This window comes from Monodelphis domestica, chromosome 1, assembly GCF_027887165.1.
Source record: "Monodelphis domestica isolate mMonDom1 chromosome 1, mMonDom1.pri, whole genome shotgun sequence".
NCBI lineage: Eukaryota > Metazoa > Chordata > Mammalia > Didelphimorphia > Didelphidae > Monodelphis > Monodelphis domestica.
In genome coordinates this window covers 213,802,125-213,818,086 of record NC_077227.1, presented here as the reverse complement: position 1 = coordinate 213,818,086, position 15,962 = coordinate 213,802,125, and the positions used below count along the sequence as shown (strand labels likewise).

Here is a 15,962-nt window from a genome sequence, read left to right as displayed (position 1 = left end):
ATGAATGCTGGAGGGGATGTGGCAAAGTAGGGACATTAATTCATTGCTGGTGGAGTTGTGAACTGATCCAACCATTCTGGAGGGCAATTTGGAACTATGCCCAAAGGGCGACAAAAGAATATCTACCCTTTGACCCAGCCATAGCACTGCTGGGTCTGTACCCCAAAGAGATAATGGACAAAAAGACTTGTACAAAAATATTCATAGCTGCACTCTTTGTGGTGGCCCAAAACTGGAAAACGAGGGGATGCCCATCAATTGGGGAATGGCTGAACAAACTGTGGTATATGTTGGTGATGGAATACTATTGTGCTCAAAGGAATAATAAAGTGGAGAAGTTCCATGGAGACTGGAACAACCTCCAGGAAGTGATGCAGAGCGAGAGGAGCAGAACCAGGAGAACATTGTACACAGAGACTAATACACTGTGGTATAATCGAACGTAATGGACTTCTCCATTAGTGGCGGTGTAATGTCCCTGAACAACTTGCATGGATCTAGGAGAAAAAAACACTATCCATAAGCAGAGGACAAACTGTGGGAGTAGAAACACAGAGGAAAAGCAACTGCCTAAATACAGCGGTTGAGGGGACATGACAGAGGAGAGACTCTAAACGAACACTCTAATGCAAATATTATCAACAAAGCAATGGGTTCAAATCAAGAAAACATCTAATGCCCAGTGGATTTACACGTCAGCTATGGGGGGTGGGGGGGAGGAAAAGAAAATGATCTATGTCTTTAACGAATAATGCTTGGAAATGATCAAATAAAATATATTAAAAAAAAAAGTACATTACCATTAAAAATAACATAGCTAGAAAAAACAGACTTTAAAATTAAAATAATTTGTTACCTGAACTATCAGATCCACCTTCAGGACTGCCACTGGAATACATAGTGGCAAGTTTTCCATCCAAGATAAATCTGAACCACCCATTGCTGCCATTAGATAATTCCAAAGCTGCTGCATCACTCCAGATATATAAGCAGTCTCTTCCTCTAATAATTGACCAGTCTCTCCAATGGTATGGTTTACCCTGCTGTAATTCTTTAGCATCTTCCTGTGGTTCATCCTCCTATCAAAGTAAGAAAATTAAAATAAAACTAGGAAAATATAATCTGAATTACAAGTGAGAAAATTAGGATACAAAGAATGTCTAAATGACATTCAAATATATGTGTGCTTGTGCATATATATATATATATATATATATATGCGCACACACACATATATGTATATGCACACATATAAAAATAAGTGTACTGACTCACTGGGAATTAACTTGACAGAAATATGAAAAGTATTTAGGCCAAACCAAAACAATTAATTAAACTAGATATATAAGACCAGTGACACAAAGAAGGAATGGCAAGATCAAAATAAACACTGAACTAAATGTCAGAAGACAAAGGTTCCAGTCCCACTTATTCTATAAAATATCTGTGAGACCTAAAGCATGTTACTTAATCTCTCACAGTTGACAAACTTTATGGTCACTTTTTTTTTTTTAAAACCCTTACCTTCCGTCTTGGATGACTCCAAGGCAGAAGAGTGGTAATGGCTAGGCAATGGGGGTCAAGTGACTTGCCTAGGGTCACACAGCTGGGAAGTGTCTGAGGCCAGATTTGAACCCAAGACCTCCTGTCTCTAGGCCTGGCTCTCAATCCACTGAGCTACCCAGCTGCCCCCTATGGTCACTTTTTAATAGCATTACTACACAATAACAAGCCTGTTTTCCAAAAAATACGCTTTGAAATGTTGCTTCTAAGACCACTTACTTTCTCAGGCTTTGATTCCTCTTCATTTTCATCATCAGAAGAAGGTCCTGCCAAAGTAGATACTTTACTTATTACTCCAAGCCTGGCAAGCTGATCCAAAAACAAATCACCACCTTTATCTACTAAATCTCTTATGATCTGCAAAGCTAACAAATGGCCGTCATCATCATCCTACAAGAAAATGAGAAATAAAATGATTAAAACAAGTTCATTAGTTTTGATTAGATAAATTTAGTTATATGCCATAGAGAGAATAGTGTATTCATTAAAATCAGAATTTAATTTACCTTAGAATAATATTATTTCTAAGACATTTGTAGGTAAATAAAGATGTGTTTATATGTATGCATACCCACAAAGCAAAAAATCTTTACTAAATAATTTACCTCTTGATCAAGAACAGTGGCAGTAATTTCCACTAGTATCGTAGGCAAATTGTGACCAGCATCAGAATCACAAACTTCTTTAAGGAGTGCTTCGGAACAAAAATGAATCATTTTTCTAATAAGAGCAAGACTTGCTTTCCTTTAAAATAAAAACAAATTATTCCCATAAAACTAAAATGAAAAAATAAAAACACTCAAAAGTAATTACATGGTAATAAATATTAAGATTTCCCAAATTCATATTTGCATAAATCTACAGAGTACTATAAAGTCACAGTATAAGATATAATAATAATAATAATCATAGGCAACCAAAGAGTAGCTTTAGTTCTTGAATACATATTACCTATTTATGTACTTAGTTTCCTTCAATAGTAACATTTTCAGTTATTATCAACAATGACTACTTTAAAATTTTCTGAAATGTTCCCATAATACTATAGTTTAACTGATAAAGATTTTAAAAGTGTCATAAGATATTGGACTTTAAAAAGAAATGTTATTACTCAAAAGCTTTCATTTATGTAAAAGAGGTTTATGCTGTGTAAAGTTATAAAAAAACATTCATATTCAGCAATCTTTAAATCCATTTAATATAAATTAAAGAGAATTCTCACTCAGTTTAAGAAAGAGAAACTAATTTGGATTTATTTAAAATTTCTTCTCAATAAAACCCTATTATTTTAACATTGTCCATAGGCTAGGAGAAGGCATGGTTATATATTGTGGGACAAACTTAATAGAGGTCATAAAAAGATATTTAAAAATAATTTATCCAAAAAAGATAGGCAAGCTATAAAACCATATTAAAGTATGTTCCAAATCTCTAATAAAAAAATGAAAAATAAAACTATTTTTTAAATTTTCATATCAAATCCAACAGTGTAGCAAAGATTTCAAAAGATGAAAATGATAAATACTTGAGAGGATGTATGAAAAAAAGATACTTTGTGGCTAGAACTCTGAATTGGTCTAATCATTATAGAAACTGATTTGGACTTCTACCAAAAAAATCCACCCACTATTAGGCATATGCCTCCCTTCCAAGAAGGTCAAAGATAAGAGAGGAAAAGGTCCTTTATTAGAAGCAAAATTATTTATAACAGGGCTTTTTTTAATGGCAAGGAACTGGAAATAAAGTTGATATCCTTAGATTTGGGTAAGAGCTAAAAAACTGTGCTTCATAAAGGTAAGGGAATATTACTATATGCATAATAAAATTACAAATTTAAAGTCAGAAAAACTTGTGAAAGTTTGCATGAACTAATGTAGTGTGAAATAATGCTTAAAGGTCAATACATAATAACCAAAATGGTATAAAGGAAAATAAGAATTAAAGATTTCAGAACTTTGATCATAAATACTTATTGCAAAGGAAGGAGGCTAAATCCTGCCTTATAACTCTAAGCAAAGTGGCTAAACAAGAGGTGTGGAATAAGATATTTTCAGACATGCCTAACATGATTTGTTCTTGACTATACATGTTTTGTTGTTTTTTTACCAAGAAGGATTTCTAGATAAAAGAGGAGGATGCAGCAGCAAAATGATGGGATTTTTTTAAAAAATTGAAAATAGCATCAAAATTTAAAGTATTTTGTGGGAAATAGAAGCTAATAGAAAATTATAAAATACACAATGCTTTTTCATTTTTAAAAAAACAACCGCAATATGAGGTATATATGCATTCAGTAAGCAATGGTAGAACAATTAAACTGTTCAAGAAGCAAATACAAAAAAAAATTTATTGGATAATCACACCTAATAATATCTCTAAAAGGTGTTAAGCATAAAATAACAGCTAGTATGAAATTTATCTTTCCTTCCCAAGATGCATACTCTCTCTCTCCCCATCTCTCATATATATATATATATATGTATATATATATATATAAAAAGATATATATACACACACACACATGTGTATGTATGTATATGCGTATGTATATGTATATATGTATGTATAAATAGAAAAACCTGTTTTCCTCAGCTATATTCACAAGAAACAATGGAAATGCATACAAAGGATTTTTGATAAATGAGTCTGGAAACCTATGATGAATTTAGCATACAAGGAATAAAAGAAATGAGTATTTAAAAAAAATCAAGCAAGCTGCCTTGCAAATAATAAGAGTAAAATTAACTGACTAGAAATCAAATTCTTTTAAGTTTTCTTCTATTTTATAATGGTTGCCCTAAACTTGTTCGGTTTTTAAACACCCTTTCTTTCTGTCTTAGAATTGATACTATGGGTCCCAAGGCAGAATAGCAGTAAGGATTAGGCAACTGGGGTTAAGTGACCTGCCCAGGGTCACACAACTAGGAAGTGTCTGAGGACATATTTGAATTCAGGTCATCCTGATTCCAGGCTTGGCACTCTATCTATTGTGCTACCTAATTGCCCTTTGTCCCAAAATTCTAATAGCTTTGATTTCCCTAAAGAGCCACAAAAACAAAGAGCCAGATAACCCAAAACTTAGCATTACTGTGAAAAAAATGATGACAAACATGAAACATTTACCTGATTGAAGGTAACATAGTTTGCTGAAATGTTTGTGCAAACACCGGCAATAATCTTTTCAAGTATATTGGTGCCATTTCTGGATCTCCTTTGGGTTCATTACATTCTTCTTCATCTTTATTTGCATCTTTCTTCTTTTTCTCATCTCCTTTATTGACTGGACACATCCAGTCACCTTTAAACCAGTAGACATTGGTCAATAAAATATATTTCTGAGACTTTTTTTAGCAAACAAAACTTCAGTGTTTAACCAAACTAAGTTTTTATTTTTACCCCCTTAAAGTCTATGTTGTCCTTGCAATCATGCCAGTTATTTTTACTTATCAGACTATATATTTTATTAATATATAATATATAAGAAGTTCTAACTCCAATAACAATTTGACTTTGGGAGCAAATAATTTCAAAATGATACCTTGAGGTTAAATGTAAATGCTAAGAGTAATGTCATGAAGAGGAAAAAAAAAGTCTGTCAACTGAACAGCTATTATTAAATAACTCAAAAATAACATAAACCTCCAGAACCTCAATGACAATGACTCCAGGCATACAGCTCTAATCTGAAATAATATACAACACTATTAATTTCTTAAGATTAGATAACTACTTCCCATTTTAAGTACATATACAAAAAACAAATAGTCAAATTGGCTAGAAAGTTTAAGAAATCACTGAAACGATGAAATGTTACTATTCACCTGGAGATTGAAGAATAGCTACTACTTCACTATGTCCTCGTTCCCGAGCTTTATCTAAAGGAGTTTTCCCATCTTCATCCCTTAAATCAGGGTTTGCACCATGTCTTAATAGGGTCTAGTATGAAAAAAAAAATTAATGAGTTAACCTTTTTTATTTCTACATATTAGAAATTTACAGAATCATAACTAAAAGGAATTGAAAGGTTATGTAATCCAAACTCCTGTCCCTGAACTAATCAGCATTAAGTCCTAAGATTTAAATTTGAGTCACAGATCCCAAACTACATCTTCTACTTGGGACAGCCTATCACCCCCCCAAAAAAAATCAATGTTCCAAATTCAAATCACTATATATCTAAAACATCCCACCTCCACGTTCTTTGTCTCTAGCAAATAATACCACCATTTTCCAAGTTAATGGAGACTAAAACTTTCATTCCATTATTCCTTACATGAAGAACAGCAACAAGTAATCTTCCTTTATAATGTCTTTCATATCTGTTCATTTGCATTGTCATTCTCATTATCCTATTACAAATCTTAATTACCTGTGCCTGGATTAATCCAACAGGTTCCTAGCTATTCTCCCTGTCTCCAAGCTTCATCTTCTTTAAATCCGGTGATTCTCAAAGTGTAGTTCTTGGACCCCTGGTGGTCCCTGAGACCCATTCAGGGAGTCTGCAAGGTCAAAACTAGTTTCATAATAATACTAAGATATTATATGCCTATTAAAATACCACTCCCTTTTCCAACCATATAACTGGGTAAGGCCAAGTGTTCTTCATATACTCCAACCAAAACAACATATCACAACAATGCAGAAGTAGATATAAGAATCCAGCTGTCTTCTATTAAGTCATACATTAAAGAGATTTGCAAAAATCTGTAAAACAATTCTCACTAAATTTTGCTTTGGAAAAGTTATTTTTCATTAAAATGTTACTAATACTAACATGTAATAAGTTTATTTAATATGAAGAAATATTTTAAAGATTAATTTCTAATATGATAAATATCAGTAGATATAACCAACATAAACAAAAGCTCTTTGGGATCTTCAATAATTTTCAAGAGTAGAAAAATGTCCTGAGACCAAAAGGTATAAGAACTGTTTGGCTAAATTAACCTGCACTGGTATTAGATTAAGTTTCCTAAAATACAACTTTGATAATTTCATACTCCTGCTCAATAGTTTACTATCAAGTCCTGATTCTTTTGCCTGATTGCTGACAATTCTATAATATTAATCTTAGACTCCAATTTGTCTAGTCTCATGTAAATTTTATTATCACCATCATACCTTTTACTTTCAAGTTTTTCTCTCTAGTTAAAATATCATCTTCCTATTCTTTTTCCTGTCCAAATTCAGTGCCCCACTTGAGTCTTCCATGAAAACTTAAGACTATTCAAGTCCTTTCTAAGCTCTCCTTTCTAGAATGGGATATTTTATCTTGTACTTTCATCAGATTAAAATCACAGAATTTTAAGTTCTAACAATCATTTCATTTTACAAACTAAGAAGTGACAGCCAAAAGGTTATGACTTATCTAACATTGCCTACTAGTGACAGAACAACTAGAATCCAGATTCTTGAATCTTAGACTAGATTTCTTTTTACTATCATTCAACCAGAAATCATTAGTAAGAACTTACTATTCACCAGACACTGTGCTAGGTCCTAGGGATATAAAGAGAAAAAATCAGAGTCTCTGTCCACAAGGAACTCACATTTCATAAAAGGAAACAATATGGACAATTAAGTATATACAAAATACACACAAGTAATTTTTTTGGAGGAGGAAGCATTATCAGCAACAGACAATCAGGAAAGACTTCCTATAGAAGGTAGCAGATAAGCTGAGCTTTGCAGGAAACTAAGGATTCTAAAAGGTAGCAAAATAAGGAAATACATTCCAGAAATGGGGACAGTCAGTACAATGGAACAGAGAAGATCCCATGTTGTATATGAAGAATACTAAGCAGCCCAAGAAAATCATATGAATTAGAGAAATATATAATAAATCTAGAAAAGTAGGCTGGAGACAGTTGCAAAGAGTTCTAAATTCAACAGAAGAGTTAACATATTATCTCAAAAGGAGCTACAGAAATTTATTGAGTAGAGAAATGAAATGGTCAGACCTCTATACTTTTAGAAAATAATTTTGCAGAAAGAGGTATGGATAGTGGACTGTAAAGGGGGAAGAATTAAGGCAGGTAGATCAGTTAGAAGGCTACTAAAAGCGTCTGTAAAGAGATCAGAGCCTGAACTAGGAGAATGGAAGGAAGGAGAGTAAGAGAAAAAATCTCTTTGCAAATGATTGGATAGATCAGGCAGAACTGACAAGACTTGACAACAACACTGAGTACAGTCATTGATGATTCCAAGGTTAAGAATCTAGATGACCCCAGGATGGACAGTTGTGACCATAACAGAACTAGGTACATTCAGAAGGTAAGTGGATGTGGGGAGGTTGGATTTAGATAATTTAAGTTCTATATGTCTCTGAAACATCAAATTTGAAGTGCCAATAAGCTACTGGAGATGCAAGACTGAAAGATTAGTGCTAGGTAAAAAAATATGGGAGTCATTTCCAAAGAGATAATAACTAAACTTACCAGAAATGATATCACAAAAAAAAAACATGGAAAGAGAAGAATGGAAGTCTAGGGCAAAGCCTTGAGGTACCACCTCAAGTATGTTGTGGATGATTATCCAGAAAAAGAAAATAAGTAGCCAAACAAGTAGCAAGAGAACCAGTAGAGCTGTATCATAAAAACTAAGAAAGAAGTGATGCCCAGGAAGAAAAATCAAATTAGTGTCAAATGCAGTATAGAAGCTAAAAACCAAGAAAAAGTCATCAGATCTGGAAACTAAAAGGTCACTGATAATTTGGAAAGTGTAGTTTCAGTTAAGTAGTGAGGTCAGAAGTCCAACTACCAAAAGCTTCTAAGAAGCAAATGAAAGGGGGTATTAACAATAAGAGCAGGCAGCTTTTTCTAAGAGTTTAATTGTAAAGGGAGTAAAGAAAAAGGACAATATCTTGAGAGGACAGCAAGGTAAAGTGAAGATTTTGTCATTTTAAGAGTGAGGAAGGCTGAGCATGTTTGTAGGCAGTAGGGGAGAAATCAGAGAACAAGGAGAAAATGAAAATTAGAGAGAGAGAGTGAGGAAAAATTATAAGGATAAACAGCCAAGGAGATAGAAGAGAGCAGGATCAAGATTACAGAAAATGAAGAGATAGGTTATGGCAAGAAAAAGGGATAGCCTTTCATTGGAGACTAAAGAAAAAAAGAAATGAGAGATGCTGGCAAAGCAGTCTAAGATGCAGAGAGGCAATTTTTCTCAATAAAATGTGAGATGAGGTGATAGGTTGAGGGTGGGCAAAAGAAGTGTTGTGGAAAGTATACAAAGAGGAAGCTCATTTTTAAACATCTCTGAAAGAATCTACAGTCTCCCTTGCTAATTTGTATTATTAGGCACTTGAAGTCAAAATTCTAATACTATTTAAGATTTGCAAAGAGCTTTCCTTACAACAATTCAATAAGAAAAATTATTTAGTTTTCTCCCCCGTTTTGGTTGTGATTTGTCTGGTCACAGATGAAAGAAAGTATCTGAGATACAATAAGATTCATTTCAAATCTTCACCAAAATTTTAATTCTCAGAAACAAGAATGTACAATTATCAAATCATAAATATGAAATACTATAGTCTTGTAATAACCATGATAAGATTCATGATTGATACTGATAATAAAAAGAAATGTGATTATGTAACTAATATATGTTAATTTCCCCCCTGAATATATGTGTACATAATTTATCATCATAAAGCTAAAATTCATACCTTTGCTACTTGAGGCCTTCCAAAACAGGCTGCATAATGCAATGATGATGACCTTTGACCTCTGTTAACATCAGCACCTCTTTCACACAGAAATTCTACCTGTGAAAATAAAAAGAATGTTAGTTGCTTTTTCTCAAACCTCTGCCTTTGAAAAATTAATAATTTTGTAGTAGCTTACCATTTCCTGAGTTCCAAAAGCAGATGCCCAGTTTAAAAGGGTTTGTCCCACATCATCCATAAAATTCACTTCAAATGCTGCAATTATTAAAAATAATTAAAATATACATTGAGAATCAAACGAAAATGTGGAAATATTTTGTAACTACAAAGCACAATATAGAATAAGATATTTACCAATTCCTCTACAGAAAAAATAAATGAATAGTATTTGTGGGATTCAACTCATGCAGAGAAGAAACTGAATATAAAAGAATAATAATAGTTGAAAAGAAAACTACACTTAAAGCCTGGCATTACTAGTTATCGAGATTAATGTCCGCCTTAAATATAAAATTGATGGAAATTGTGTAACTTGACCAGATTACAAACTACATCTTTAAATCACTTTGCATTACTCCAATTTCCTCATCCTAAATTGTCCCTCCCCAATGTTAAAAAAAAAAAAAGACCAGTATTTTGTCATTCAGCAGCAATCTGCTTGTTCCTATATTTTTCTCAGATTTCTGGATCAATGAAGCATTTCTGTCTACCTTAATTATGAGGTAGCATCACCCTCTAGTGGAAAAATGGACAACTGCAGGTTAACCTAGATAATACAAACTACAATAAAACATGGGGAAGGATAATTTCTTAATCTCCCAATGCAGTTTCAAGAAACACATAGTAACAATAATCAAGATTTGTAATTTCCATTACTCCATGATCTCATTTAAGATAATTTGCATACCTCCTGTGTCAATTGCATCTATAAGTGCATCAGTATCTTTACTTCGGATACAGTCTATGAGCTGCCGATGTGAGCGCTCTCCAGAACTGTCCAATCTACGAAGTCCTGGAATTCTGCCGGTTGATCCAGCGCTGGACTTTGGTAGGGCCTTTCGCCCTTCAAATAATAGCACCAAAAGAAGGTCAACCAAACGCATGGTATCCAACACACATCTTTCATCACCCTGTAGTGCACTTTCAATTGAATCTGGAAGCTCAGACCTTAGGAGATCCTAGAAAAAAGGATGAGATTAGGTCTATTTTAATAATGACTGTCTTGTCATCTCAAAAAATACTTTCTTTTGAAATAAAAGTGAAAAATATTCTTACATGTGTGACTACTGGAGAGCCTCTGCAAAGTGTTGACAGCAAACTTACAATAGTTGAAACCTGATTACTTAATTTGGAATCAGCAGCTGTAGCTGGTGCTCCTGTTGTGCTTCTCCCTGGTTTGCATGCAGATGATGGCCCTGATACAGTACCACCAGCTGCTGCCATTCGAGATAATAGCTCTTCAGTTAGTCCATGTTTGGCTAATGGGGCTGGGTCAACACCACGACGTGTAAATCTGTCAGCTAAGGAAGCAAAACATCGCAAAGCTCCATCTGAAACCTAGATATGGAAAAAGAAAATAGAATCTCTAAATAAAGAGATCATAATCTATTTAACTTGAATAAACTGAAACTCACCTAAAAGACTATGACACTACTTAGACAGAAAAAACAATGTCATTGATAATCCTAAGAAAAATCTAAGCAGATCACTATGGGTTTAGAGAGGGGAAAAAAACATATTTGGTAATATATTGATGTCAAAACTTTCCTAAGTTCTGCCAATTCAACAAAAAAAGTCTGAGAAATTTTGTCATTCTAATTTGCAAGTATTTATTTTAAAGCAATACAATCTAAAAAAAAATCTAAATGATTTGGTTTTTTGGGGAAAAAAACATTTTTAACTTCTCTTTTCCTACAGCAACTATTCCAAAACTTTTATTTTCCTCTTCACTACATTACATTTGTTTACAAAATGATTACTGAATAAACAGAACTCCTGACTCTAGCCCCTCCTGCTATTCCTCAAAATTTCTCAGCATGTTTTCTTATGTTAATCCCAATGACTATATTTGTGACATTCATTCTATTTCTTCCAAGAACTAGGAGTTATGCCCTCTCTCACTCACTTTTAATCTCTAGCAATAAATTTCTATCTAAAAACAAATATATTTATTTCCTCGATGTTAAAAAAGCCTCCCTTGACATAATTGCATTCCTTTCACTGCTTCTCCATTATAACTTTACACTGCTAAAATGCTTAAAAATGTTATCTATACCTAATGCTTCTACTTAACTACCAATCAATTTCACTCAACTCCTTGCAATTTGCATTCTACCCCTCCCAAAATCATCTCTCAACAGTTACCAATAACAAAATTAAGGGATCTTTTTAATGTTCTCATCATCTTTGACCTCTATAGCTACCAAAACTCTTTATCTTTCTCTGGACATTATTCTCCTCAAACAGTCCTTAGATCTCCCTTCTTCTCTTTTTACTTCAAATTTCTCCTCCTCCCTCAACTTCCCTGGTAAAGAAGATATGATTCCATATCTTCTTTATGACCTCTTAGCACAGGCATACCCCAAACATCTGCCCTTAGCAGTCTTTTCTCTATCTATAACTCCTCTCTTGGTAATCTTATTCATGGCCATACCATGCCTTCAATTAACTTCTCTATGAAAATGACTTGACTTTCTCTCCATTCATGAATTCTCTTCTGAGCACTTCTGAGCACTGAGCCTATAGCAGCAAAGGTGCCCAAATGCAGCTCTCATGCTGCATGTGAGGCACTCTCCCCACTTTATCCCAGATAAAGGAGGGAGAAAGCACTCCCATTGGGCTGCTGGGCAGAGGAGCAGGTGAAGTGAGGAATGTCCTCAGGTGTAGGGAGAGGAAGAGGGGGGCAGACCCTTCCAGCATACATGCCATAGGTTCACTAACAGAGGCCTATAGAACAGAGGCCTATAGAGATTCAAAATCTAGGGCCCACAGATATCCACTATTCCAAGAGGTTAGACATCAGTGGACCTGTAAATTTGGATAAGGGGAAAAAAATTACACCTTTACTTTCACTATCCTCTAGATGAAATTTAGTATTTCCTTTAATTATGATTGTAGATAACAAAACCATTATTCTGAAAAGACCATAGACTTCAGCACAACGCCAAAGGGGTCTAGGACACACACTAAAAAGTTATGGACTCCTTACTGAGAGGTTACCTGCATTAAGATGTAACTTCATAGTTTCACGCTAAACTTTCCTAATCTTAGAGTTATCATGGATGCTTCCTTTTGTTTTCCACCTCATAACCAATCAGTTACCAAATCATGTCAAATCTAATTCCACAAAATTATTCAAATCTTTGTCCTTACCTCTAGTCTCAGAAACACTGACTTTATACAAATCCTCATTACAACTTGCCTAAATTACTATGGAACCTTCCAGTGTTTTCATTCCATCCCCTTCAACCTATTCTAAATATTTCTGCCAAAATAATCTCCCTTGCCCATCAATTTAATCATATTGCTCCTTCTTTTAGTGACTCTCTAATGCCTACTGTATAAACTCTTCTGACCATCATGGCCTTCCACAATCTCATCATCTTGCCTTTCAAACCTTATTTCTTAACACCAGAATTTTCAAACTGAAAGGGACTTCAGTAGTAACCATGCAGTATAACTCATACCCCAAAAGAATCCTTATCATAATATATGCATCAGGTAATCATCCAGGATCTGTTTGAAGTCCTTCAAGGAAGAGGAATTCTTCTCTACTTCCCAAGATAATGAAATGCCCTCTGAGATAGCTAATTGTTAGGAAGTTATGCCTAACACTAATTCTAGATTTGTCTCTTTGCAATTTTCCATTGTTAAATGTTCTGCCAGGGTCCCATCCTGGTTGTCCTATTCCTGAATGTTCTCTAATTTACTCTCTCTATAATATCCTTCATAAAATTAATGGTCTTTAATCAGTGTTCTTCTAAAAATATTTGTCAAAACACTGGAAAACATATTTAGTCCCTTCATGCATTTCAATAACATTCTAGTCTTTGTTCACAATATTCTCTATTTTAACACCAAATTCAATTTTGCAAAATCAATCATGTGTTTTATAAGAATTTCAAACAAAAAAGCATTTTAAGCTCTTTTGCTTTTAATATTGTCTTTAATTTACCAAACCACATTAAAAAAAAACCTAAAAAGAACATGATTATAAATGGTGGAAAAACAGAATATTCCAATTCATTTCTCCCTTCCCATCAGCTTGTCCACATACCTGATGATCTTCATGTTTTAATAAACTAGAAAGGGATTCTACACAGATTTCTAATGAAGAATCTTGAGGTTCCATTTTTCCACAGAGTCTTGACACTACAGCCATCGCAGAATGAAGGGTATCTTTATGAACCAGGTGTCCACTATCACGAATGAATGTCAGCACACAGTTTAAACCACCAGCCTCAAAGACAGCTCCTGATTCACGAGTACATATCAATTCTAAAACCTATGAATAAAATAAAAAATACCAAAAAAACCCTGTGTTTTCCCAAAAAATTTTCTTCCTTCATTTTTTGCTGGAGAAGAAGATGTCTTCCAATCCAGTAAATATCTCTAGATGATTTCCCCACCCTGCTTTAAATCATAAACTTCCAATCCAAATCTAGGAAAACCAAGACGAATCAACATGAAGTTTCTTTCATAAAGGACATTAATTCTTTATTCAGAGGATGTCTAACTAATAATTAAAGTTCCTATTGCTTTCACATTGTTGCTAATAAGTCTTTTACAAAATATTAATAAGGAAAGTCCAAAGAGAGAGATCCTTAGAAAGGCACTACTGAGGTAAAGCAGCTAAGTCTGCTGCCTTACAATTGACTAATAATTAGAGTTGTAAATTTTGTCAAGTCCCATAAAAAGCAGGGGGAAAAAATAACTATTTGTTTGTCAAGTGGCTGGGAATATAATGGAATTTGAATTATCTGCTTTATCTTTACCTAGATATCACTCAAACTACAGTAAATCTTAAGAATTAATAGGAAGGTGAAGCAATATGAGAGAAAGCTAACAAAGGCCTGAAAAGTCTCTATCTGTTACTAATCTCCCCCACATTTGAGACTTTTTAACCTAAGCCCTACGAAACTAATGTTTAGAATAATAAGGAAAGATAAAAGTGAGGGGAAAAAAAGAATTTTTCATCTTGCCAGAATACCCAATTTTCTCTACCTACCCATCTTACAAAGATGTGAGTAAAATAAACTTTAAAGTACTATTTGTTAGTTATTAATAATTCTCTTAATTATCTCCATATGGTACAAAGAATCTTGGAACTGGAGGCCAAAGACCTGGTCTTCAGACCTATTTCTACCACTTGCCTAATGGCTAAGAATAGTAATAGTGGGAACACTAGTGATGGTAATGGTAGTAGCAGTAGCAGTAGTAGTAGTAGGCAATAGCAATAATAAAAGCAATAGCAGCAGCAGTAGTAGTAAAGGAGGAGAAGTAAGAGGAATAATAATAATAATAATAATAACACTTTTTTTAGTATTTATGTACCAAAGCGCTATACAAATATTTTATTATCTTATTTAATCCTCACAACAACCCTGGGAAGTAGGTGCTATTATTACTATTACTATTATTATTATTATTATTCACAGTTTACAGATGAGTAAACTGAGTCAAAAGGGGGGCAAATGACTTCCCTACAGGCTTGTAGGTTAGTGACTGGGGCCACATTTGAACTCAGATATTTCTGACTCCAGGCCCAGCACTCTGACCACTGTACCAGTTAACTATAAGAGATTAATTAATGCTTGTTGACTTGGTAAATCTCTCTTAACCTCTTCTGAATTTTAGCTTCTTTGTTTATCAAAAGGGAATTACAATATTTACAACCTCTTCCTCATAAGAGTATTACAAGGAAAGTGCTTTGTAAATTTTAAAGTTCTATGCAAACATGTCAATAAAATGACTTTCAAATGGAACAATTTAAAGTATGCAAATCTGGGGCAGCTGGGTGGCTCAGTGGATTGAGAGACAGGCCCAGAGACAGGAGGTCCTGGGTTTAAATTCGACCACAGACACTTCCTAGTTGGGTGACCCTGGACAAGTCACTTAACCCCCATGGCCTAGCCCTTACCACTCTTCTGCCTTGGAACCAGTACACAGGATTGATTCTAAGATGGAAAATAAGAGTTTTTTTTTTAAAAAACAACCTGTAATGTAAGAAACTTTCCTTTTTTTTTTTAAACCCTTACCTACCATCTAAGAATCAATACTGTGAATTGGTGCCAAGTCAGAAGCCCAAAAAGGGCTAGGCAATTGGGATTAAGTGACTTGCCAGGGTCACACAGTCAGAAAATGCCCGAGGACAGATTCAAACCCAAGACCTCCCATCTCTCTAGGCCTGGCACTCAATCTACTGAGCTACCCAGCTGAACCAAATTTTACGCTGTAAAAGATACCTACCTTCACACATTGTTCAGCTAAGTCTCTACTGGTTCTGTTGTTAAGTTCAACTACCACCAAACGATTACAAAGTGCTTTTATGGCTCCATCTACTCCAACAATTCGTCGAGTACATTCTGCTGATACATCTAGGTAGTAGGTTATGGCACGGGCTGTCACTTCTAATACATTGTCTGGTGCACTTTCATCAAGAAATATTTTACAGAGTGCTGGTAAAAATGTACGAGGTGGGCACCTACGATGAAAAGGAATACATTATATAATG

At 34.2% G+C, this 15,962-nt stretch overlaps 1 protein-coding gene across 11 annotated transcripts in view; it reads right to left on the bottom strand.

Moving 5' to 3' along the window:
• HECTD1 (HECT domain E3 ubiquitin protein ligase 1) overlaps positions 1 to 15,962 on the bottom strand; it is a 111,558-nt gene that overhangs the window by 56,597 nt on the left and 38,999 nt on the right. For all 11 annotated transcript variants that reach the window (XM_001364054.5, XM_007472523.3, XM_007472524.3 and 8 more), the window contains exons 3-13: positions 15,698 to 15,932; positions 13,506 to 13,733; positions 10,505 to 10,786; positions 10,137 to 10,407; positions 9,408 to 9,484; positions 9,230 to 9,328; positions 5,385 to 5,499; positions 4,687 to 4,861; positions 2,169 to 2,307; positions 1,783 to 1,953; positions 857 to 1,079 (exon numbers count right to left, since the gene is read on the bottom strand). In XM_001364054.5, the coding sequence (XP_001364091.1) occupies positions 857 to 1,079; positions 1,783 to 1,953; positions 2,169 to 2,307; positions 4,687 to 4,861; positions 5,385 to 5,499; positions 9,230 to 9,328; positions 9,408 to 9,484; positions 10,137 to 10,407; positions 10,505 to 10,786; positions 13,506 to 13,733; positions 15,698 to 15,932 (2,015 nt within the window). The remainder of the gene's footprint in view (positions 1 to 856; positions 1,080 to 1,782; positions 1,954 to 2,168; positions 2,308 to 4,686; positions 4,862 to 5,384; positions 5,500 to 9,229; positions 9,329 to 9,407; positions 9,485 to 10,136; positions 10,408 to 10,504; positions 10,787 to 13,505; positions 13,734 to 15,697; positions 15,933 to 15,962) is intronic.